General features: G+C 41.0%; 1 protein-coding gene across 6 annotated transcripts in view; it reads right to left on the bottom strand.

The window, feature by feature from the left end:
- Positions 1-1824: 1824 nt before the first annotated feature.
- ARHGAP20 (Rho GTPase activating protein 20) overlaps positions 1825-26721 on the bottom strand; it is a 63381-nt gene continuing 38484 nt past the window's right edge. For 3 of the 6 annotated variants that reach the window (XM_051779170.1, XM_051779172.1, XM_051779174.1), the window contains exons 6-15: positions 25726-25810; positions 22832-22909; positions 18867-18933; positions 16779-16961; positions 12191-12369; positions 9112-9273; positions 7966-8075; positions 6816-7005; positions 6252-6363; positions 1826-4747 (exon numbers count right to left, since the gene is read on the bottom strand). In XM_051779170.1, the coding sequence (XP_051635130.1) occupies positions 3651-4747; positions 6252-6363; positions 6816-7005; positions 7966-8075; positions 9112-9273; positions 12191-12369; positions 16779-16961; positions 18867-18933; positions 22832-22909; positions 25726-25810 (2263 nt within the window). In that variant the 3' untranslated portion in view covers positions 1826-3650. Of the gene's footprint in view, positions 4748-6251; positions 6364-6815; positions 7006-7965; positions 8076-9111; positions 9274-12190; positions 12370-16778; positions 16962-18866; positions 18934-22831; positions 22910-25725; positions 25811-26721 lie in introns of all 6 variants that reach the window. The other 3 variants (XM_051779173.1, XM_051779175.1, XM_051779171.1) reach the window with 2 other exon arrangements.

The raw sequence follows: 26721 nt of genomic DNA, 5'->3' as shown, positions 1-26721 counted from the left end.
TTACAAAACTTTATTTTTAATATTACTTGGACCCAAGATTCCATTCCAGCCCACCAGGCTGCCCAGGGGAGGAGAGCAGCTGGGACCCCTGTACACTAAATTGTTGGCTTCCCAACGATAACATACCTAAAGCTGCTGCTTACTGCAGTGTTGAGAGTCGCATCTGACACTCTGAAAACATTCACTACAATTCATTTTGGATCTTAACAGCATTTAATTCCTTCACTGAGGCATTGCAGACAGTGATCTTCTCCATTAGTGCTCTTTTTTGTGCTCATCACAGAACATGCCTCATGCAGCAGCAGGGTGTATGTCTTGTAAGAAGAAGTGCATTTTAAATTGTACTGGGTCTACATCCAACTTGTTTGCCATATATTTAAAGCTGAAAGCACTCTAGCATTAGCTACAGCTCAAAAGCAGACACATAATTCGTTTCACATCGAAGCACACTTGGATATACTCTTACCTCAGACTAGCAGAGATAAATGACTTGCTGGAAGATACAATTTGTAGGACAGAACATTTATTTTGCAGAGACTGGAGATTTTCTAAAGCTTTATTATTGTTGCAATGAATCAGTATTTGCTACTTGATGTAATCTTGGCAGCTCAGCAATATGCTTTTTACGGTTTCAAAAAGAAATGCAGAGTAGTTGTTTTATTTCAAAATAGCATCTTTTTTGTTTGTTTTGAAGGAGGTGCATATGTAGGGCTACTAGATGACAGGTCTCAAAATGCATACGAAGTATTTTACCTTCAGAAGGTGACTATTACAGATCAGATTCTGCATAGTAGTGTTTTCATTAAAATAGCTGAATGTGAAAAAGAAGAACAAATTGCAGTCAAGTCTTTGAGCCTGCACACAATTATACGTGCTGGTATTGTTCTAAGCGCATGATGGCTTATTGCATTACAGGGGTCTCCACTAATGCAGCTCTGCTTACAACATTTGCAGGACTAGAGCCCAAAATAATAGCCTTCTGATTCTGTATTTTCAAGCAAAGGTATTTCTAACCTTGTTAACAGACTTTCCTCCCTCTTCTGCATCAGCTGGAGAGTATCCATTCTGTTTCATATAGAGCTAAAAGCCTGTTATGTTGATAATACTTGGAAGCAGCTTAGTGCACTGGACAGTGTTTACATTTTTCAGACATGTGAGTGACTTAGGAACATCAGCACCTTTAGGACAGCACAGTTAAGCAGAACAGGATCTGAAACTCCAGTACCGGCCAGTATTAATTTTAGCTGAGGAGGGCTTTTGAAAACAGAAAGCTAAGGAAACAATCAATGCAATTTTAGAAGCGCTGTATGCATGCACACACATTCAGATGTGTTTAGTTTATCCCTGCCATTCTTGCTTTCTCTATAACGCTGCTAAATTTAAAGAATAAATCTTGATTTCATCCAGTGACTTGCTCCCCTCCTTTCCTTGCTCCCGACTGTAATATCTATTATCCAAAAAAATCTCTCTTCACCTCCATACTGTTAACTGCATCCCTTAGTTAAAGCTGAAAGCACCCTCCTACCTCTAGATGAAGAAAAAAGGATAGGAATTCTTGCTTGACTGTTACTATAATTTACAAAAGTCCACAGGCTGATGGCATGCAGTATCCATTATGCCACCCAAAGCAGAAGAAAAATGCTTCAGTCTCTCCTCACGCAAGATTTGCAGTGGCATCACTGGGACTTTTGCTTCAGCAATAGCTTGTAGAACTGGCAGAAAAAAAAAATTACACAGAATATAAATTGAATTTATGACATAACAAATAATATTTAATAGATAGCATTGAATGCATATACATATCAATACCAGTGCTGTAACAACAAAACAGAACTTGTAAAATTAGCAGCAGTTTTTTGCAAGTACAAAAATACACATTTTATTCAGAACATATATAATAGCAAAATTTAACAGGATATATTATACAAACTCAAAGCATTTAGATAATGCATCACTTTAATATATTATATGATGTATGACACAGACAGTGAGATCATCAAGTGCAACCTCAGCAATATTGCAGATGACATGATGCTGAGAGGTGCAGTTGACACAACAGAAGGACGGGGATGCCACCCAGAGGGACCTACACACAAGCTCAAGAAGTGGATCCATTGGAATCTCATCAGGTTCAACAAGTCTAAGTGCAAGGTGCTGCACCTTGCCCTGGGTTGGGACAATCCCAGATATGGGCACAGACTGGGAGAAGAACTCCTGAGAGCAGTCCTGTGGAGAAGACCCTGGGGGTGCTGGTGGATGAAAGGCTGGACATGAGGTGACGATGTGCACTCTCAGCCCAGAAAGCCAGTTATATCCTGGGCTGCATCAAAAGCAGTGTGGCCAGCAGGGCAAGGGAGGGGATTCTGCCTCTACTTTGCTCTGGTGAGACTCCAGCTGGAGTGCTGCATCCAACTCTGGGGTCCCCAGCACGGGAAAGACATGGACCAGTTAGAGGTGTCCACAAGAGGGCCACAAAGAACCTCAGAGGAAAGGAACACCTCTTCTATGAGGAAATGCTGAGAGAGTTGGGGTTGTTAAGCCTGAAGAACAGGCGGCTTCAGAAGACCTCACTTCAGCCTTCCAGCACCTTAAGGGGGCTTATAAAAAAGAGGGAGATTATTTTTTTTATATGGGAAGACAGTGACAGGACACGGGGCAATGGTTTTAAATTGAAAGAGGGCAGGTTTAGATTAGATCTTAGGAAAAAATTCTTTCCTATGAGGGTGGGGAAGCACTGGAACAGGTTGTCCCAAGAAGCTGTGGATGCCCCATCCCTGGAAGTATTAAAGGCCAGGTTGGATGGGGCTTTGAGAAACCTGATCCAGTGGAAGGTGTTCCTGCCCATGGCAGCAGGGTTGGAACTAGATGATCTTTAGGGTCTCTTCCAACCCAAACCATTCTATGATTCTATGTTTTAGATGCTGCATAATAAAATTACGTGTGTTCTGCTTGCAATAATACATAATGCCATTTACAGCAATGTTAAGAAAATATCCACAACTTAAACATGAACAGAACAGCCAACAAAGCACAATAAATGAAACACACAGAGTTGCAGCGTGTTAGTTACAAGCTTCTGCATTTCCCTTTACATATTTTTGAGCTTACTTTTGTCTTTCTTTTGCAGTGTGAAAGGAATAACTACACCTATCAAACATACCACATAAACATACAGAAAACAATACACTTACTCCTGGGAGGACAATGAAGGGAATATTTATCAGTTTCAGAACAGTAGTATAATACCACAGTTATGGAATCTATGCTGACTTTGCACACTACATCAAAAGCACAAAGGACTGGGACTCACATCTTCAAGGCTCAACACTCGAGTGGTCAAGGGGAGAGGCCCAGCAGGCACCCTGCTGCCCTGGCAGGGTCAGAGAACAGGGCACTGGCCTTGGTTACCTCCTGGGTCCCTTCCGGATTTTCAGGAGACTTCTGTTTGCTTGCTTTTTAGCAATTTTTATTATTCTTACAATGTTCTTGCAAAGCTTTATGTCGGAACATTACTCAAACAGTTTCCTAAAAAAAAGAAAACTTGTGAGTCTGGGGACTGCTCAATTAAATTTGAACAACCTGGATGTTAAACTTAAAATGAACACACATTAACACCAAAGGCATTTTCTTTATGGTGTTTATTTTAAGCATCAATATTCCTCTGCAAAAAAGCTTTGGTCAGTCTCTTTAAACTTTGGATTGCTGTAATGTTTTTCTAGACTTCCTCTTTGATCGTGAAGACTGTCTCTTCCTGTGACTTTCAGAGGCAACGCCTGAATTTTAGGCTTAATCAAATAGCCATCAACTCCATCAGTAGGTTTCAGGGGGGCTGGCCTGCTGTTGGGCTCTACCAAGCCCCTTTCAGCCACAGCGTCAGTAGGTTGTGGAGATGGTGGCACCTTGGTGGGTGTAACCAAATAGTCACCAGCCACAGCAGCAGCAGCAGTAGCGTCTTCGTGTTTCTTTAGCAATTGAAAAGTGCTGTCGAAAGGGCAGGAGGTTTCACTTAGGGTAAACAGAGTCTGGTCTGAAAACTGTGAGAAAGCACTGTCCAGAGAGCAAATTGATGACACAGATGGAGATGTCCCAGAAGAAGACTGGCTAGAACAGCTAAATCCTGAGCAAATATTTAATCCCTCTGGTGTTGGAGGCAGGAGACAATGGGACAGGTCTTTCCTTTCAACATTTTGATTTGTGTTGTCACTTTTACCAACATTAATCCCCATAATCAAGCTCCGATTGCTAAGCTTTTGCCTTTCCATCTGCAACGACCGAAGCTGACAGAGATAGTCTTCATCTTCATGAGATAGGACAACATCACAGCTGGCTTTGCGTGTTGCCTTCTCATGACCATCATCAGTGTGGACAAAACTGGAGGCGAGGAGGGCAACTGCAGGCTCGGAGGAGCGTCTGTGTCTCCTGGAAGTTTTGAGAGCACCTGAGGTAGCGGCTGAGGAGAAACCCAGTGCGCCGGAGCACAGAGATTCATTCTGTGAGTTTTCTTGTGATGAAAACTTCAGGTGCATGCCAACAGAAATTGCCAACTGCTTTGATCGGGTCTCGCTTTGGATTTCATCCACCTCTGTCTGCTCCGAATCACCATCACTCAGAGTGAAGACAGACTCCCTGCTCCGGTTATCTTGATCGCGGGTTTTAATCCAGTCACTAGAAGAAGAGTCAGCTTCATCATTCGCCTCATTTTCCAGGCTGTCATAGGAAGAATCATTCTGATGGAGAGAAGCAACATCTGCAAGGACAAAATCTAGAGTTAACACATCAGTGACTGAACCACCCTATTGACAAGCAGCTTCCTTTTTTTTATTTTTTTTGGCAAGTATCCTTTACTTTCAGGAGTATTTGCCCTTTAAAGATTCTTCAAGCAGAAATACCAATAATTTCAGAAAAAATTACTATCTGACTTTGAAATGGAAAAGATCAAGTGAGTGCTAAGCTGCAGTTCAGTCAAGAAATACAGGATAATGGCACAATTAAAGGTTAGGGTTTTTTTTTTGTTGTGGTTTCCTTGGTTTGTTTTGGTTTGGTTTTTTTAAGTGGTGAACTTTAGTAGTAGATAATCTAGGTGTAAACAATTATTTACATACATACATGTATTTAACGGGTAATTATTGAATTTTTCTTTTCATTATTGAATATTGAAAATAACATTTAACCTTTCTTTCCTTCTTTTAGACAAATGAAGAAAACAGGGCATACTTCATATTTCCATGGTCTTCCAGAAAATAATTTTCCTTCCAGAAAATATATTTTTAAGAGCAACATAGTGAGTTTTAGTCTCAGTTTAAACAGGCACCTCATTTCCACTCAGCAGTGCACACCTGGGTCCTAATCTGTATTTGCGATAATTGGAATTACATTAAATCTCTTTTGCTCCGGGCCACTCTAAGCTGACTTATCTCACATTTGCAGCAGACGCAGTTCCCATGTGCTTCACTCCTGCGGAGGGGGTAGGCCAAATTTCACTGGATTTCATCAAATCTCACCTGGAGCATGAGGAGTTCAGAACAGGCACACTGAGTCAGTCTGGCATAGCAATGCAAGTGCCATTACCACTTTGAGTATAGGCCAGCTGGGACAAAATCTATTTTACAAAAAATGCTGCTTTAGAAACACTTTAAGGAGAGACACAAAACTCCAGTCAAATTTAATGCTATCACAAAGTTGGAGAGAAAAAGAGCACTAAGAATAATCTGGAGAGTTCTGTCAACTAGTCTGTCAGACAATTTCAGTCACCAGTTCCATCATTTTTCTGTGCTAGAAGCAAAATCTGGATGTCCCATTGAAATTATGGAGATCTCTCTCTTTTGATAGTGAAGAATAGACACTTTCAATCCTAATATAATGACAGCTGCATTATAACCATCGTTGATCACTGACTTCATGACATTCTGGAGGCTGAGGCAAAAATTCTAGACTTAAGATGAAGCTTTCTCCAGATTTTTTCCTCTTTTTTTTTTTTTTTTCTTTGTTTCCCCTTCCTCTTTTTTACCACAGTGGCTCAAATGACTGGTGTAGGAGCAAGAGATTCTTTGCAAGAGCATTCTGTGATATGGCTCAGGTCTTTGGTAAGTTGAATCAGTTTTTACGACCAATACTTTGGGCAGAGGAAAGAGAACAGCAGTATCTGGAAACACTGCATGAAAAGGGAACAGCATTTTTTCTTGGAATAGACTGATCTTTTGTGTGGATAAGTTTAGCTGTCTTAAGGAGATCAAAACATCAATCTGTATTACCTGAGCTGTTCTCTCTACTGCATGTCATCAGTATTTCTCCAAAGAGGGAGGTAATTTCATCTCCAAAAATCCGGCAGCAATTCTCAATGAGGAACTGTACCAGACTGGAAATCTGCAACAAAGCAACGGGAGAGAGATGTCTTGTCAGATCTTCTATTATTGCACTCAGGGCAAGCTCACCATACATATGAGGAACAGGAGCAAACTGTATTCCATGATGGCAGCCAGGAACTACTCTCTCAATCTGCTGGGCCCAGATAAAATATCCTGGTATACATCCTTGTATGCATCTTCTCCATTTCTACTCTGTCCTGTTCAGAGGTCACCACAACACAGAGCTTCTTGATGAGAGAAGCACTTCACTAATACACTGCGTATTGCTTTATGATCTCCCTCCCCCTCTTCCAGATTATGAGAATGGATAGATGAATGTTTCTAGAGCCCTGACAAGAGGACAAGTCCTGATCTGAAGAGGTATTGACTGTTTTCATGTTTGTAACCAACAGCGTGGTTGAACAGGAAGAAGGTTGGTTTGTTTTTTAACTACACTTAAGTGTCTCTTACCTTTTTTATAAATTCACTTTCTATATCAGGAGTGGAGGAAACAGGAGGCCAGAGCAAGCTAGGTGCAATGCAGATAGCCAGATTAAATGCATTCATCTGGTTCTCTTCAGATCTCATTTCTATACCATGCAGCACTCCAAAGATGTAACGTAGGAGAACAACATTAGCTCTGGGGAGCTGCTCTAATAACCTGAAAAAATACACAAATGTAATTCTTCAAGTTAATGACCATTTTCCATAGATACACACAAGTCAAGGTAATGGAATTACAGAAACAGGGTAACATGGTCCACTAATTAAAGCCAGGAGCGTGTCAAAGAGATGTTGTTGCTCAGCTGCTTTCCCTCACTGTGTCTCTGAACAGTTTTCTGGAACAACAGAAAACATCATAACACATAATTAAAATAATGCTCTGTCAAACTAATGAACCAGTACAACGTATGTCATGAAACTGTACTTCACCTGAGCTCCCTGATAATTCACTATTCACTTAACCAAAAAGTTCAGCTGTCTCTCCATGCCATCTAGTTGCCTTGAGTATATATGTGTGTAAGTATGTGTGAGGTCAGCTAGCGTACCAAGCTCTGCTTCCCGTGACATAAACTTTGCCTACTTTCTGTTTTATACCACCTGCAAGAGTAGAGGCTTCCCTTGTCACTCTACTCCAGCATTTACACACAGTTCCATCTTGGCTTCAGAATGGTCACTAAAATTTGAGATGAATCAGGGGAAATATATGAGGAACTGATTTCAGCTTCCCTTTCATCCAGGACTCCAAAGTTCCCTGCAGGTGGTTTTGGATTTGATATCAGGAAGAAATTCAGGTCCTGGACAGCATATTTCCAAATCATATAAGTTTGTTTTCTTCATGAAACGATTAATTTATTTACTGGTATCCACAAAAGGCAAAAAAGTGGGACAAAAGAGTCATAAAAGTGTCTCATACAGACAATCATTTAAGTATATATAAGTATATAAGTTTGAATGTTCTGTCATATACACGGAGACTTTTAGCATCTATTTTTAAAAAATTAATTGTAAGTTGAATATTTGCGATTCCGCATTCTGGGATATAAATTTATAGGAAAAGAATGCAGAGAATGTAAGTATATATTATAAGAGTATTATATAGTATATAATATAAGCATACCTTTGTATGCTTTTTATCTTCTCTTCAGTATTTCCTTGATCCAGCACAGAGACCCACTTATCACACAGCTGGGATGACAAAATGCTGCCTGGGATGTTGCGAAGAAAATCCTTATCAAGAGAAAAGAATAACAAAACACGTGAACAGCTGTTCTGGAGCATGTGAGGGAGTAGGAGTAAGACATGCAGATAGAAGAGGATGTATCTGTGCAACAGTGCTCGCTGACAAGCATATTGTTACACACAGTAACTAAACCAGAAGAAAATCATCTGAGATATGGAAGTACTTTAGATTATGCTTAAAGTGAATATTTTCTTGCCCTTTCCTTACCCTTTCCTGTCAAAATAGAGGTATTTGGAAGCTTCATCTGATATTGCTGAACTAAAAAATCTGCAGTGAGACCAGTTATTTTGATGTTGTATAATGTCTGTCTTCACTTATCCCTTAACTTCATTCATAGACCCTGTTTCTTCTCCTTAGCTGACAAGCTCAAATACGTCCAGATTATAAGCACTGCAAGACATCTCTGCTTTCTCTCCCCTAATCAATTCCTTTTGATAATGGAGTACTTAAACTAGTCATGAATAGTCATACTACTCCTCTTTCCTAATACCTCAACCACTGGCAGCGAAACTGTTGCAGCTTAGGAAGAAGTCCAAATCATAGCTTTCCAAACAAGCTAGGGTAAGGGAAGCTATGATGCTTTTTTGCACACGGAATATTGGTTTTTACATAAAAGATTGTGAGAAAAGATAGTGCATAAAAAAAAATCCAAATATTTATGGCAACGCTATAAACTCACCAGGGTTTGTAGTGTAGGGTATTACTGACATGTAAGGAAACAGGTCTGCAAACATGCCTTTTTAGTATTTCATATGCAGAGATAAAGAGAGTAGCAGAACCAAGTTGTAACAGAGACCTCAGAAAAACTGGCAGGAAAACAAGCTGGCTAGTCCTTTTCCTCACCCTAATTCAGTGGTAAATGCATTTGGAGATTCTCACAACATTATTGTGCCAGCCCATTCTTCTTAATTCCGTCCACCAATTCCTCTCTACGCCTATCCCTGGAGAAAAGTCCTACTTGCTTGTGCATGGGATCTGTGCTGCTCTCACCCAAAAAGGGAGAAAGGAACATTCTTCACATACCTTAAACAAAGATGCTGTCACAAATATGGATTCACAGGCTAGGTCCACTTCAGAGCCTGAATCAAGCTTCTCCTTGAGCTCTTTGAAGGTTTTTGCACTTCCAGAGCGTCTGAAAATACCCTTGGTGGAAGGGCCTTCTTGGTAAAGGAGAGAAAGCATGTCCTAAAAAAAATTAAAAGGCAGACAGGATTTCTTATAAATATTGTCCAGTGCCATGAAAATGTAGTTTTGCCACTTCTGCCCCAGCTGAAAACCTCTGAGTCCTAAAAAAGCTCAGAAATAAAACACAAGTCAAGGCTAACCCTCCAAACCATGCCAAACTGCACAGCAAAGCTGTGATCTGGGGTTCTCATTTTAGAAAATCTTATAAATACTGTGCTGCCACTGCTGAGCTCTAGCTTCCTGCATGATCTTCCAGGACCCGTGCAAGTTTCAGCCAAGTCATTTAAATATATAAACATTGTGGTATGGGAAAAGGAGAGGGGTCTACCTAATTCAAAGCTCTGCATCTGATGGTGGCCTCAGACAGACACCACTTTGCATGAAGATATCAGACCCTCACTGCTCATCATTGTAGTCAATATTATCACTGACCAGAGATAGACTTCTGTTCCATTACTGATGTCTGAAAGGAATTAGATTTTTATCTAAGCTGAAAAGTACTTTGTTAATATCTATCTGCACTTCTTCAGCAGATCAGAGTCAGGTTTTTACTCTCTTTGCTGCTTGTGAGTGGTATCATACTTTGCAAGCAGCTCAGGGCTGTCAGAGAGATCACCTCTGGGGCAAGGTGTTCCCTCCTGGGAGGTCACCCAGAGAGGGCTAAAGCTCAGCCTCACAGCTGTCCTAAAGCCAATGAGGCTGCAAAGGATTAAACAAGTGGGCAGCTTACTACATGAGATACTTAAAAGGAAAGGGAAAACAAGCAGATTCCTGCCTAGCTTTTAAAATAACAGGAGGGACTGATTTCTTCTGCTAAATAAGAGAGGAAAACAAGAAGAAAAGGAAATGCTGAAACTTCTTCTGAGGTAATATGTTCATGATATTTGCCAGATGCTTAGTTCTCTGCGGTCTCCTGTAGGTCATCTCCCTGACATGCTGCTCACCTCTTGCAGGCCTGCTCCAAGTGATACAGAATTTGTCATGTTTCTTTCTTCCAAAGGAGAAACACATGCAGACAGCCTCTGGGATTATGTGTATACACACAGTGGTCTGAGGATCAAGTTATCAAAAGAGACAGCAAGCAAAGGGACACTGGGGAGAGCCCATCATCATAAAACTGAATTATAGAACAGTAATGGCTAAGAAGTGGGGTTTGGGGACTTTCCTAGTCTGGGCTGTAAGGTAGGTCTTCCTGACACACAGCAGTGCAAATAAGTCTCATGGAAACTATTATTTTTACTTTTCCTCTTTAATGTTTCTTTCTCACTCTTGCAGATATCGAAGGCCGAGAATTCATTTAAGTGCAGATGCTTTGGAGAAGCACCTTCATGTCAGCAGGACTCATGTCAGCATTTTCATTTTCTTTGCAGGAATTTAGAACTCTGCCAACAAAACAGGCTGAGTTCCACACCACAGGATATTAGCACATGAACAAATGCTTTGAAAATATATTTTGAACAAAATATCCACAAGATAAAAATCGGAAGCCCCTGTTAAACTAGCAAACCCAGACAAAATTACATGAATGAAGCTAATGGTGTAAGACAATTCAGCGTGGCCATGGCTAAAAGAGAGCCCTTCAGCTGTGAAAGCAAGCTCTGAAGAAGATATTAAACACGCCTGCTGAATTCATCCCTGGTATTTTCCTTCTCTTGTAGGTAAATCCCACACAGTTCCCCAGTATTCCATTCTCCAGAGATGCTGTATGAATTCAGAAGTAAGTTATATTTTGTGGCATAAACACAATGTTTAAGATTCAAAGCATGAAGTTTACCAAGCTATGATTCTATTCTTAGTAACTCTGGGGATTTTTTCAGATAAAAGTTTACTAATATTTATGTTTTGGAGAAATTTCTGATATGCAGCATTGGCTCATCTCTTAAACAGAGAGCATGAGGGGTCAGGTGATCATATTCTTACAGAGTCTGTCTCTGGAGGGCTTATTTAAATAATCTAAATTATGAAAATACACACTTCTCCTTCTAAAGAAAATAACAAACCCACACTATTAAAAGACCTGAAAAGTCCTAGTATGATTCACTATTCAGGCAATGATAAAGCAGCCCATCAAGCACAAGCTTAGGAGACAAAACATCTCTTCCTGTAAACTGGTGTAACCCCACTGATTTCAGTGGGGTTCTGGCAAATTCTTCCAGCCAAAAGTCAGGCTATTAGGATGAAGGGGGCTCACTCCTACTCTGTAAATACTTAAACTGCTGCATCGACAACAGGGCAGCCCTCAGTCCTGGCCAAAAATGCCACATATCTGCCTTAATTATGCCTAGGAATGGGCTCTAGGAAACCCTTTTTCATGTTGTTAGGATGGTTTTGAGAGCACCCACAGCACTAGAGCTCTCTCAAGACAGAAGGAAAAGATGCTTCTGCAGCCTCCAAATTCCCACCTGTTTTTGCAGTGGTGTTATTGGATCAAAAACGAGGATTCAGAGTGCTTGCCTGTCCTGGAATGCCTTCAAGAAAGGCTCTGAAACTGTCTAGTTACGGGCAGGTGGCATTTTTATGCATGCGTGGGCTGTCTATATGGGACAGTAGATGACATATTTATGGATTTGGGAATTTTATAGAGCTCTTGGGAGTGGTTTAAAAAGTATGTGAACGTGGCATTTATTTACACTGCGTAAGTGAGGATTAGGGAACCAGCCTTACAGCATGGGTTATAAAGAAGAAATAGCCCAGAGCAGCAGGCTGATCACATACGTTTCTCAAGCTGTTATTAACTAAGCCTGACCACAGCACATGTTAAAAACTGAAGCTCTTGCTGAGAACCACAAATGAGGTTTCCTTCTGGAAACCTTTCTGGTTTCTTTGCTTGGGTACTGTCCCATAAACAATCATGTTCTCATTTACTACACAAAGAAATTCCACCACTCTAATACCCAATTCTGAGCCTGGGACTCACCAACAGGGGTTTGGGCAGGTTGTCATCCTCACAGATGGTTGTTAGCAAAAGGCCAAAGAGCTTCCCAGGAGCAGCAGATGTTGTGGAGAGGGGTGCATTGTCCAAATGAGTGCCTGGGCCACGCCAAAAAGCCCAATTTATGATAGATCTTTTCCTTTTAAATGACTTTTGGCTTAAGTCTGGGGAAAGAGAAAGGTGTTTATTAGAAGAAATGCATTTCAGTTCTAGTTCCAGTATTTGGTTTTTGGTGGTTGCTATGGTTTCAAAGGAAAAAATGTCATGAACTCAACCAATTCCTTGGCATCCAGCTAAGCCTAATCCACCATGAATATATCTGTGCATGCGTGTGTGTGTGTGGAGAATGTGTTGCCTTACTCATGTCCTGAAGAGGATACAAGATCTGCACTGCACTGCTGGACCACAACATCAGCACTTACCACTAAGTGCAGGAGGGCAAACCTCAGTTTGCTGACATCACATAGAGCTGGACTCTGCTAAATAACTCATTTTCCACCCACACGAGCAAAACCAAAGACCTTCTTCAGAAAAGAAGGTTTCCATCCTGGCTTGCTGACCAGAGGCATCCTAGTGTCCCTGGCAATGCAGGAGAGCACCCACTCCCCCCACAAGTAACACAAGAGAATCAGCTGATGTGGTGAGATGTTTTCAGACCATGAAAAGCCACTGCCTTTGCTCTCTTATCTGCAATGCAAGAGTATCATTAGTCTTCTCACTCCAAGCATTTGCTGACCATGGCCCAAGGACAGTGCCTGCCCTTTAATCAACGCCTTCCAGATGGCATTTCAGCATGCTGCCCACACACTGATGGGCTCTGTTTGTCCTAATTTTAGCATATTTCATGAGATATCGAAAGACCACCACTAATTGAAGCTCTTATTCTCTTATTTGCTGCATATAGAGAAGGAAAAACTGGTATTGGGATACAAAAAGGGTTTTTTCATATGACCTTTCTCAACAACAGACAGTGTAAACTCTTCTTAACAGCATGGGCTACTGCTAAGTGGGGAGGAGGTGGGGACTGTTTATGATAGAAATGCTAACTGGGAAAGACTTATTCTGATATTATTTTTCCTTTTCAAGATGTTTTCAAAGCCAATCAGCATTGATTTAGTTGCTTGCCTACCCTACACACTTTTCTATTAGCTGGTTCTTCCACCTGGTCAAACATTTTACTTTCTGCTGTTGTGGAGGGCAGAAACAAGGCTTGCAGAATTAAGGATTGTGGCATAATACCAGGTTTTTCTCTCCAATACTTTATTCTCTCCTACACTTTACTTCAACTGTTTTTTGAGCTCAAAGAGTAATTTTCATTATACATCATTCCATTCCAGATCATGCTCCTTTTGGGAATGGGTGGAAATCTTTTCATTAGACACTATAGGATGAAAAGTTACAGTTTAATTCAAAATGTGAACATATGAATGTGAAAGCCTGATGAAAAATTCTTTTCATAAAAAATAACAAGGATATACATTTTAAGCAGCCCAAAGCTTCAAGAAATGTAAGTCTGGCAGTATCTAAGGCTTTACTTGACACATCATGTTCTGGAGAACATAACTAACCTGTAACTTTCAAAATTACTTTTTTTTCTTTCAGATGAGCTGGATATTAGCACACAAATAAGGTTTTCTTCACTTGGAGTTCTAGTCACACAGCAAATACATACTGGTGTTTTTTTCTGTCAGTCCTGTAGGTCTCAGTGGAAGTAAAAATTAAGAAAAGATGCTATTTTGGATAACAAGGAAAAGTAGAAGTGAATAAAAAAGGAGTCTTAAAATTAGGAACTCTTTTTAGTCTCTTACTGTTTGCTCCCCTCTTAAAAGCCAAGTCTCAAACTGACAGTGTGAGCAAGGGGTAATTGTAACTAACTGCAGCTCTCTCCAGGGACAGGAAGGAAATCTTAACCAGTGCTCTTCAACATACCAGGGCAGAAACCAAAAACTGATGTACAGCAATGAAATGCCATGTCACTTAAAAAACTAACATTCACTGAACAACAGGAAAACTCATCCTTTTAATATTCCCTTTTTAAAAGGCTTGAGAAGTCTTAAGCTACAGAGCAGATGAGAAGGCGTGGATGTACACTTCCTTTCCTTGAACCTGTGCAAAGCTGCAATACAAGGAGAAGCCCAGGCTCCTCTCAGCCGAGACAGTCACCAATTATTGCTCTGCAGAAGTACTTCCATACAAAAACCTCAGAACACTGCTCTGGTGGATTATTCCAGGCCAGAATCAGAAAAAAATCAACACTACTTTGATGGAAAACTTTGCTCAGAGCTCACAGCAGCCATCTCTTCTGCTCATATTTTACATGAAGGGAATTTCCATTCATAGGTAGTGTCCCAGTCATGGAAGTGGCATTTCCTCTTCTTGAAACTAAGAAACTTCTAAACAAAACTTCTTCAGAAACTTCTAAACAAAACTTAAGATCTGTCTAACAGCGTAGCATCCTTTCTGATCAAACCCCTAACTGTCAACAGTTTTCAAAGACCTCCTTTCTGTACTGAGACTAATTGGTTGAATCTTTGCTCTCTAACAAACAATTAAATAATAATTTGGATTACAGAGTAGCCACTGGCAGCAGTCAGTTCTTTCAATACTTTAGACATGTGCTCATGAGCATTACTTAATTGCTATGTTTAACTGGTAGGTGACCATTCCTGTTACATGCTGAAAGGCCACACAGGAGAGGTGACAGAAACACTCCAGTTCTTCCACACATTAAATTCTCTGTACTTTTTTTAACCATCCTGCCAGGACAGCTGATGTAACTACACCACCACACAGCTACTTATTTGACATGACGGCCTAGTGTCAGTCATGTCTGCCTGTCAACACCAACACTGCTGCCTAACCCTGGTGCATACTGGTGCAGCTGGTCAGCTGCTCCTTGCTGCCTCCAGAAGGCATAGCATGTCCAGCATAGTGGTATCGATGCAGGGAAGTGATGGGAGGGAGGATAGCACAGCATGTGGCAGAGAAATGTGGGATTACAGATGCCGTTCTCTGTAAACTTGCCCTGTATGTGGCAGTGTGTCTAGTGGTTAATCAAAAACAAACACACAGATTTTGGCTTGCTGATCTGAAGACGAGCCCAAAGTCAGATCATAGCCTTGGCTTGCATACAGGTACCTTTTGCCATTTTCCAAAACCGAAATAGGTGAGAAGGAGTTAGGAGGAGCACAACAAACAGCGCTGTATGTGAGACAGCCTGCTTTGCAAGCAGTCAGACTACACACCGCTTTAAGAGGTTCTGTCTGATGAAAGAAGGAAAGGTGAAGGGACTAAAAGCCTTCCTCCCATTTAGACCAATCCCTGTGCATGACATGCAGGCTGCCCCCGGCTTCTGCTGCCCCAAGCTAGCCTCACCGCCCCTCTGCACCTTGCACAGCACCGATGACAACACATCTGCATTAGAACACTACAGGCCTGATTTGCATTTCTATTTTCTCTTGCCAGTCAACATCAGCTGCCAAAGCAGGGTCTGTAAACCTAATTACACCCCTTTGCTAGATTGCCTCATTCTTGAAACATGCCATGAAGTAATATGTGATACAAATTACTGTGAAGGGGGGGATGAAGGCATGCAGAAAGGAAATTAATATATATAAAATGTAATCAATTTTCAGAATAATTTATAATAGACACTAGTATAGTTTACTATATTTAATTTCTAAAAACATTACAAATGGATTCTATTCATATATTGTGGGAGATCTTAGCTACTGGGGAGTGCACAGGGTAACAGTGTACATGTTATTTTTTTATGATACAGTCATCAGTGGTGAAGTAGGGCAGAGTTCCTAATTGAGCTGTGTATGCCAGTGTGTTAAGCACAATTAAAACACACCATGGGATGTATCCCTGCCCGAGACGTAATGTCTCAATCCTGTAAAGATCTCCTTATTTCTTTTATCATGAGCAGTGCTCAGTCATTGTGTCGTTGACAACAGAGTGCAAAACAGAGAGCAGGTGCTCATATTTTTGCAGCATCAAGGCCAAAGGCAGAAGGAAATACTACTTTCTTCAATTTGTTCAGAGTACTGAAATAAAGAAGTTCTATTTGCTCACCTCATCTAAGTACTCAAGGACATGTCTAGACTTTGCCACTTGAGGGTCCCAGTGAAGTAGGTGTACAGCCCTAAGTACCGTATTGAGATAAAGGATGCTGCCAAATGTTGCACGGGAATTCTGTGTCGAAGTCAAGCCCTGACACTGGAATCGTAAAACCACTCAGCCTTGCTACAGAGCACAGCAAGGGCTGCAGAGAGAAGAGACTTACAAAAAATTGCAGGTAAGAGATTTTGTCTTTCTTTTGCTTGTTTTAGAAGAATCATTTGACAGGCAGCTTGTCAAAATGTAACTTACAAGGATGACACATATACAACAGCACACTGAAATCAGGGAGAGCTACATTGCAGAATCCTTTGTGCAGCTGGAAGGTACAACTGCACACTCCTCTTCACTTTTCACTACCCCCAGTGCTGGTACATTTGCTTTCTGTAGCAGAGCCAGGGAGGAAGCCAGGCTATGAGTGAATGTTGTTGGGGTGAGCGGGGCAACCTACCGTTCAGCTGCTGGCACACGGCCACTTGGCTTGGCTTCAGCACAAACTGGCACTGCAGCTCCTGGGGCAGCTGCTCCATCAGGAAAGACTCCTGAAGCTGCCTGGGGCAGGCACAGTGCTTTGATCCATGGGGCATAGCGTCGCGAATGTGGCTCATTTTAATTCCAAAGGGATATTCATGTCCTGTTCAAAGAGAAATCATAATAATCTGTGTTGGATTGACTGGAGACTTGCAAAACTCCATCTGCCCTGGATGGAGCAGATTTTGCTTGCTGGCCTGCAGCACTTTCTCTCTCCATAATCTAAGAATTGACACTTTTCTCTATATTTACACAGATACAAGTCATACACTGGTAGATAGGGAGTTACCGTGTTTGGTGTAGTTAAGCAGGTGTAAAAGTAAAATCAGACCTATTGCAGCTGTATCACATAAAAGCCCATCAGAAAATACAGATGTTTACTATTTCTACTGCTTTCCTTGTAGTACTGAAAGTTTAGGTATTGATTGCTTGTATCATTCTGGAGAGAAATGAGACTTTGGGAGCAGTCATTTTTGCTAAGCATGCAAAACGCAAAAAAAAAATCCAGTGTGAAAGTGATCTTCCTTCCTTCTCCGTGTTAAGTGAAACAGCCACCAAGTCAGTCAAACGAGATACAATTATGGTTCTCATCTGAGGCTGAAACAGGAAGGAAACGTTAATCACAAGGCTAATGCAAATGAGCTACGCTTGGCTTTAACCAGCATCTTTGGGGACTACACAGACACAATTCATTTCTGGAGGAGCTTTCAAAAATGCCACTGGAAAGATGTTTTTCGGACTTCTCTAAAGACCAGGCAGATGAAATATATTAAATATGGACGCAGTGCTAAGATGTTTTAGTTAGCAGTTAGACTTGAGCACTGAGATTGGAAGAGACGTTATTTGAGATTACAGGTAGGATGAAGCTTTGGCACAGTCAAAACTCTGCTTCTGATGCCTACCTATGATAAAAGCTGGCCTTATCTAGTAAACCTTTGCACAAATATCAAGAACAGCATCACTTTCATACTCCAAGGATTCTTCTTTTGTAATTGTAATTTGAATTTGCAGTGAAAGTCAGTCGATTAGAAAGGCTTTACCATTTCTGAATTCTCTGGCTCTATGTTTAGAGCTGTGGCTGTGATTTGTTCTGAAGAAGATTCACAATAATGGTCAGAAAGCCAAAGTCTGGTATGTTTCAAAGGCTAAACAGTTTGCACTACCTATAAGGTACATCAGGTAGACCTTTTATAAATATTCATGTTGTCTGACTCCAGCGAAGCATTTGTAACTAAGGCTGCTTTGAGAAGGAATGCTAAGATTTACTGGGGTTAGATCTGCAAGAGGTAAAACCAGAAAATTCATAAGTTTTTCTTGTTAGAATCATCTGCAAACTCATATAGCACAAGTAAAGCTGGGCTTCTACAGGGAAAGTTCTTAATAATGGGAAGGGATTTTTTCTTAGTGAATCAATGGCCAAAATCAAATCACTCCATCCAAACACTTTTGAGCTTTGGGTTGGTTCCTGAAGACAAAATGTTTTGAAAACCATTTTAGAAAGAGAATAAGCACTGATTCACTCCTAATCAGAGGGGAGCTGTCAGCCAGTACAAAAAACAGAGGATTGAAAAGGACTTCTTGAATCAGTTAATTTGAGTTAACAACAGAACATTTCTCAAAACTCTGCTGAGTTTTACTGAGGAGGGAAGTAAACAATGCTATGGAGGTGTAGGAAGAAGTATGGTAAAGCTGGACAGCCTGGAGGATGATGCCCCCAGGAGGGGGTGAGTGGAGAGGCCAACTCTGCAGAAAGACTGGGGCTCATGCAGCAAAACTGGGGCAGAAATAAATGACCTTTTCCAACCTCTTAGCGACACAAGCTCTTCAAAACAAAGGATCAGCATCTGACTAGCTCCCCAAATAGGCAAACTTGTGTGACAGGGAAGTAAGAGAAAAAACAGGAAAAACAAAAGAGGAAACTGCATTTCAGTCTTCTCTGTATTTCTTGCTTCCTTCAGCACTAAAAGCTGAGTGAATATTGAAAAACAAAACAACGTCAAGAACTTACCAATAAGAGGGTAAGGAGCATGTTCTCTTCCTGAAATCACCCACAGCTTGTAATCTTTTTCAGAGCCCTTTAAAACCAAAATTAAGAATAAGTTTGCCAGCCATTAAGGACAGGTTCATGTAAGGTTTCTCACAATATAAGGATAATCTGCACCTTGTCAGCAGCATTTACTTTGCAGTGCCTAAGTTGGCCACCAACCAGCAAAGTTTCTGAATTGTGTCTGTCCTGAGCAATCTGGTTATGTGACCAGGACTCAGCTCTGAGCATTGAGAGGTGCTGGAGCCCATCATTTCTGAGGGTAAAGGGGGAGGTTTTCCCCAATTCTTTCAGTGCTCCTGGAAGCAGAGGGATGGATGTCTCAGCCCACTCTGCCCTGCAGCACTTAGCAGCATCCAGTGCTGAGGAGAGACAGGTCTGATTCCCCAGAAGGATTACAGCTAAGCAGCACAAGGAGGAGGAGGAGGAGGCCCTGCTGCAGGGCATGGGGCAGACAGCAGGCAGTTCCTGTGAGCTGAGGTCACCCTTCAGCTCCGTCCTGAGTACCAGGGAAATCACACTCTCTGGGATGTGCTCTGCCACACAGGGACCCCCAAGCCTCACATCTGAGAATTCTGCTCCACCATCTCCCCAGCTTTTCTACATCCCCCTCAAGCAGGAGGAGCTCAGGTTTGTGAGCCTGTGACCCATGCTTAAAGGCAGGGTAGGAGAACCTTCACCCAAGTCCTGAGCCCACTCTGATGATGCCAAGGCAAGGATGGCACCCATGGGGCCCCTGGCATTCAACGTTGCCCCAAAATCTCCCTGTAGGGCTGCTGTCAGCCCTTTTGAGCAGCCCTTTTCTGTGGAAGGGCTTGGGAGCACTGGAAGGTGTTTTCAGACTGCCAAGCCCTCTTTAAAATGTACAGTGGAGAGAATAAATTTACATCAAAGGAGACAATTTTCAAAAGACTGAAGAATGTGATCATCTTTGTGAAAAGCTGTGTAAAACCTCTGATTTGAAAGCAAATTCAAAATATTGCCTTTAGCATAAATATAGAAGTCAGTGTTGCAGTTTAATTGAAGAAAGAGAATAATACCTATTTCAGATATGATGGTGAGACAACAGAAGTAAAAGAATGACATTTAATATAAACCACACTCAGGACAAAAGGAAATAGCAAGTGGATAAATGCACTGCATTAAAAGTGATCTATTTTACCTTAAATTACTTTTCAGTGATACTGCTAAATCAGAATAATTAAAATCTAAAAGTTTTCTGGCTACAAAGGTGGTAAATACCTCATGACAGTATCTATTTAGCTCTATTTACCTCCTTTTAAACAATTTGCCTACTATCCTGCATTGTCTGGACCTTCACCCAGTGTCCCCAAGTCTCTTGAGACTCTTCCTACTTGCTGCACGTACCTGGTGTAATGCTGATACATCCAATAAAGCCTTTGCAGTTTGCTCTCTGACTGACAGAGCTTTTTGGCCCATATTAGCACTGCTGTTAAGTCAGCTAGCAGGGGGCAGAAGGAAAATAAATAGGCTTTGGAGACATCTCTGATGCCTCAGGGCAAGCAGCCAGGAGCAAATAAATACAGCTGAGGAGGACAGGAAAGGGTATTTGCTTTTCCTTTTACACATATATGTGAAAGGGATTGTTGCCATCAAGGGGAAGCAGGGGAAGGGAAAGAGCTAATAAATATGGCTTTCAGGAGGCAAACTGTTCATATCCCGATTGCAAATCCTGTCCTTTATGGGCTTTATGAGGCCATTTGTCAGTATAAATATGACTGTCCCAGAAAAGTCAAAGTGTAATTACAGAGCTGGGAAACCCAAGGCCCTTCTTTCTGCCCCACTTGATAATTTGGAACAGATGATCAATGCCATTTTGCATGAGCTAGTTGTCATTTTACCAGAGAAACCACAGACGAAAAAACCCTGATGTGTTAAACCAGAGTGAACTCAGCCAAAGTAATAGCCTCATTAATCACATAATATGTGAAATGTAGTTTTTATAATTGCCATTGAAAAGTCATAAAGCTTCTTTCAAGTGGTCCTCTCTGGACATAAATAAAAAACCTCACATAAGGCAAAGCTTCCTCCCAGTCAGAACAATCCTACGAGGGGTTTGGGTGTTTGATTGATATCCAGGCTACAGCTTAATTTATTTAGCTTGTTTGATTTTATTGCTAATCTTATGATATGCCTATAATGAAAAAAGGCCTAATGCTCTAAAGAAGCAGTGAAAAAATGTAGTACATTACTTGGGCAAATAATTCTGCAGGCAAGATTTTACATCTTTCAGATGGTTTTCCTTCTTTTTCCACTTGAAATAAAAATGTAAAGAGAAGGAAAGGATTGATTGTAATACATACAAAAGAACACAATGCTGAAACCTAACCAGCTCCTCCTCCTGCTCATCTCAAAGTATTGTCTTTGAATACTACCATTTTCCTGTTTTTTCTGTACACAAAATGAGGAAGTGCAAATGACACCCATAAAATGGGTAAAAATGAAGCACATCACAATAAAGACTTGCAGTTGTAATATAGCATAGTCTCCTGATTTTTCTTGCAATCTGCAATTAAAATCCTAATTTTAACTCACATCTTATCCTTTTCACCTTGCAACCCCCTCCATGAACTCCAGCTTCCTTAATTGAATAGACTACTGGATTCTAAGCTCAGGCCAGAGCCCCAGCCCTGGTGGAAATGGGATGTCTGAGAAATAACAAGGTGGGTAGACAGAAATTGCTGTGCCTGAGAAATGCCAAGCTAGCAGAATAGATCCCTGTATTAAAAGCCTGTATAAATTAGGGATAATGGATGTTAGTGAATACTAATTCTGAGGTTACTCCAACTTTTGCTGTGAATGTCCAGAAGCCGCAGGGAAGCACAAGAGTGGCACTTTGCTCATATTTAACTCTTCACACCCAAGGCTGTGGTAAGGAAAGACTTGACAGATTCTATGCAATGAGATCAACACGTTCATCAGGAGTAAGACATTTAAAAAACTCTTATTACCCAAACAGCAGACTGGCAGGCCAGTTAAAAAGCTGTCATCCAGGATCTTCTATGTGATCACTGGTGTTGGTTGGAGCCACATTGTGAAACAGAATAAGGGAGCCAGAATTCTGCCCTTGGCATTGATTCACTGTTACACCTGAGGCACTACCTGGTCTGATTTAGAGCAAAGGAAGCCAGCTGAGGCAGTACTTCATATCGTAGGGATCGCTGCATTTATTTGGTACTACCCTGCATTACCATAAGTCCTGTAAAAGCCTTCTTCCAAAACAGTTTCAGGACATTGCTTGAATTGGGTGCATTCAGATCTTATGCATTCAGATTCAGAGTGGGTGCATTCAGACTCTGTGCATTCAGATTCCCTGCATCACTGTAAATCCTGTAAAAGCCTTTTTCCAAAACAGTTTCAGGACATTGCTTAAATTGGGTGCATTCAGATTTCGTGCAATCGCTTAGTTACATTCTTGTCTTACATAACTCTAAAGGTCCATGGGTATTTAAAGTACCTGATTCAGACACTTGAGAGCAGTGCTTGTACTTGCTATCTGGGGACACAGCTGATGATGCATGTTTGCACATTTTGAAACCAACTAACAGACAAGTCAGTAGGTTTCCTGTTCACACTGAAGCATGCAAAAGGAGCTCTACCAAACTCTCAGTTCTTGTGTCTAGATGTCTCCTCTTAGGCTTCAGCAAAACAGATTTAAAAGTAACTTGAAACATGACTGATCCCTTACAGGGATGAGAGACCTACTCAAAACTTTTAAAGCACTTGTTAATCTCTGGAGGTCTATATATTAAGAAGGCTCTTCTGCTGCACTTCAATAACTCTGAATTGCTATCTTAAAGGCTTTAATTAATGTTCATATTCTAAAACTTGGAAATAGTGCAAGGCAAGATCTGACTGTTATAAGAGACTGCAAAAAAAGACTCATTAAAACTGGTGCAAGGACTTACATTAATTCCCAGTTGCTGCAGGGCCATCAGAATTACATCGTTTGCTGTATCAACATTGGTTACACTTAGGGTTTTTGACTGTGAACAGAAAAAAGGAGAAGGGGAAAGTGTCATTAAAAATTTGGATTTGCAAAGAGTATCTGAGGTGCAGTAGCTCTGCATAATTCATTGTTGGAAAAATTGAGAATATCCTGTTAAAATTTTACTTATTAAATAAATTATACTACATAGATAAAGGTCCAGCTGTTTGAGATCAAGGTTTGATTTCCTCTGCTTTGTCACATACTTTCTGTATTTGCTCCCTGCTTCCCTAGCAGCTCCATCAGAAGAGAGAGTGCCATGATTACTGGGGACATGACTTCCACATTAAAATATGCAAAAAGACAAGACTACTAACTGCACTTTAGACACTGCATAAGGGGAACACAATGGTTTGATTAATTTAAAAGCACACAAGTTTCCTTTGAAAAAAATTAAGCATTTCAGTGAGTTTTTTCAGTGAAATATCAACTGTCAATAATTTCTGTCCTTTTCAACTGAAGTTCTCCCTGGCAAGAAAATATTGTAAACAGGCCATTCATCTCTAGTACCTTTGCTACATTCTATATAGATTTCTCAGAGCTAGATCTGGCTCAGTACCAGAAGCACTTCCTCTTGGTAATCTTTCATCCAATTAAAATGGTACCTCTCCAGCAGCCTCCAGAATCTGCTGATGGGCAGTATGGAAACACATGGAGCAGCAGAGATACCATTTTCAAAATAGTTATGGTGACCAGCATGGAGTGCCAAACTTTGGTTGGTGAAAGTGCTGCTTTCCACAGGGCAGTCTTTCCAGAGTGAGATTTCAGCATCTGCTGCCTGGAACCAGTATTCCTCCAGTACTGCTGTGCAATGCTCTGTACCTCAGCTCCATGGATTGCGCTTATGCATCGAACACACCAGGATTAATGACTCTATCCTCAGCCCTGCTGGAATGTGGCAGCACCACTGCCTTCACATTGCAGAGGCAAAAACAAATGGTGAACATGTGTCCAGAGTGGTTTTTGCTTGCAGCATCATACCCATGCTGGTCTCACTTCCAAGCTAACAGGCAACTCCCACACACCAAGCACAAGTTACTAAGCCCTCTTCAGAGGCTTGGCTCCACCAACAGCACTACACAGCTTTTGGATTGCAGCTGGTTCCTGGCCAGACTAAAGTCTTGGCAGAACAAAGGTATGCCCACTGCAACAAACTACTAGGCATATCTGATGGCCCAAACAAGGGAAGGTGGCAGAGCTGCGATGTAGATGTTCACTGCCAGTCCCAAGATAGTTTGCAATACACTGATACCTTCTGTAGTATATCAATTTTATGCTGGCCATAAGGTGTTCAGGTGAAACAACCCCCTGACATTTTGCATTTAGAAAAGATCTGAGCTGTACATTTGTGTAGGTTCCTGACGGTTACAAGCTGCCATGGCAATGAAAGGAAAGTAGTGAGAATACTGTATATCTTGCTTCAGGACATATCTGAATGCTCATACCATAAAAAATTTAACATTTGCCTGAAGCAATGACATCTGGCTCTCAGGAGTAGGTCAGCACATTTGCATAAGTTTTGCTCTTGGCTAGAATATAATAAAATGGTTTGTGCCTTGTGTTCAGCCTTCCTTACTGTCCAAAACCAAAATAATTCTTAGGCATCTCCAGCCGCTATAGCAGGAACCACAGTGCAATAAGAACTGTTTGCATCACAGAATTTCTCTCTGTTCCTCCTCTGTTTTATTACTGATAATATCCAGACTATAGTGTGTCGTTTCTAGGACTGTCAGGATCAGGGGACCATATCTGGCATATGAGCTAATTACAGCTAAGGAGAAAAGGCATTTAAAAAAAACCCAACAAACTCTGGTACAAGACTGCAATCCGAGAGCATGTATGATTTATAGACTTTTACACCTGAGCAGACCTTGATCTGCAGTCTTGCATTTGAACTTCACAATTTTTGGTATTGTTTATTAATTTTTATCTTAGCCACCTCGCAATTATATTATTGTTTAATTATTATTTTCTGATAAAAAGGCAGACTCCTTTATGCTTTCATCTATGCAAATACAGAATTCTAAGTGGAGATTGACCGTTGGGCAAAGACCTCCAATGAAATCTAACTTCTGTCAAAATTTCTCATTCCCTTGCACATGCTCCTCGGAGTTCTGAGCTTGAAATACAGATGTTACAAGAAAGAAAAGAAAAATGTAGAAGAAGCAAAGGAATGGATGGATTATCACTGAATGCTAGGGTATCCCTATCGAACTGGCTACATGCAAGAATTTATTTTAATTTGGTTAATAATTACTTAGCCAAAAAGGTGCAAATCACCCTGTGAATGACCTTTTTTACTATTTATACTTTGCCTATAAATTTACCAGCATCAATTAGTTGATGAAAAACATGCTTAAGGCAATCTCAGGGTGTTCTTACACACTGCTTTCCTGATTTAAGATCGCTATGAACAATAACAGACGCTGCAGCTTCGCAGAATTGAATGAAGGCAGTTGTGGGTTTAGATAAGATTTACAAGCAAAAAAAGGGTATATTGTGCTGGTATTTCTGAAGATGCTTACTCGTAAGTTCCACTAGAGGTGTTTCTTGGGACTTCACACTGTACAGTCTTTAGTTTGTATGCCAGGACCATTATTTCTTACCAACCACACTGTCTTTAAAACGGAAGTCATGTATTAAACACAGGGCACAAACATTTCAGGGCTGCGTATGCCAAGTCTTTTCAAGGGACTGAATCCTTAAAGGAGATTGCAAACCAAAGGAACCCTTTCAATATCCAAAGGATTTGCAGGTCACTAGCACTCATAGGTGATTTGGATTTAGACCCCTATTTAACTCAAGAGCACTTACATATACACAAGTTCCCACGTCTTTTGCAATTATCGTCACAGGAATCCTTTTAGGATTGTCTTTTTCCTTCTCTTCTCTTATTCGACTGACAAAACAAGTACAAAACAAGTAAATTTTTAATATTGCAAATATAAATAGCAAGACATATTTAAATAGCAATCAAGCAGTAACTGGATAAAAAGCAGGCTGTTTGCAGATGTACTGCAGTAGAAAGATCTCTAAAGAAAAGAAAGCATCCAGCAGCAGCATCTGGAAGGGATGCCAGTTGTCATCCCCAGTAATGCCCTGCTGTATCGAAGTTCATTGTAGAAATCAGAGTAGTCAGCAGAGAAAGTGAACAGAAAAAAATCAAGCTAAAACTACCCATCATTGTGATGCCTCAGTCCACACTAAAAGCTCCTACTGGAATCAGTTACCTCAGTATAGACTAGTTCAAAGGACTGAACAGGAGAAGAGTGAACTGGAAATCATCCCAGTAAGAATGATTTAAACAATCCAGGAACTCTGAAGAATCAGATCAAGACAGAAACCTCAATCAGAAGAAGTGGTGACCAGAAAACAGAACTATCACTAATAGCTTTCTGTCCAGACACCGAATGACGTAAGACAGCTCTATTTAGACAAACCCTCCCACCACACTCTCTAGCTTGGGGTATGTTCTGTAAGACCAAAATATAGCTGGCCATGAGCAGCAGACAGGTTAGAGTAGAGGTCCTGAGCTGGGCTTGCTTAGCTGCCATCACCATGGAAAGAGCTCCAGGCTCAACTAGAGCAACAGTGGCATTGGGAAGGAGCAATGTGTATTAGGAATTGCTCTGGTTTTCTGCTGAGCAAGGAAAGCAATTCCCTCCTTGCACAGTGATGGATGCATAAAAGGCATGCACCATCTTCTGCAGGGAGAAGACAAGATTTTTCCTTAATAGCACTTGGAAAGAGCTCATCTATCATGATGGCATAGGCACCACAGCTTGGGAACCACTGGTCTAGACTGGGACT

This window comes from Manacus candei, unplaced genomic scaffold (genome assembly GCF_025592945.1).
Source record: "Manacus candei isolate 608988 ecotype Guabito, Panama unplaced genomic scaffold, ASM2559294v1 h1tg000014l, whole genome shotgun sequence".
NCBI lineage: Eukaryota > Metazoa > Chordata > Aves > Passeriformes > Pipridae > Manacus > Manacus candei.
The sequence above is the reverse complement of the archived record's forward strand: the minus strand, read 5'-3'. Positions and strand labels throughout refer to the sequence as shown.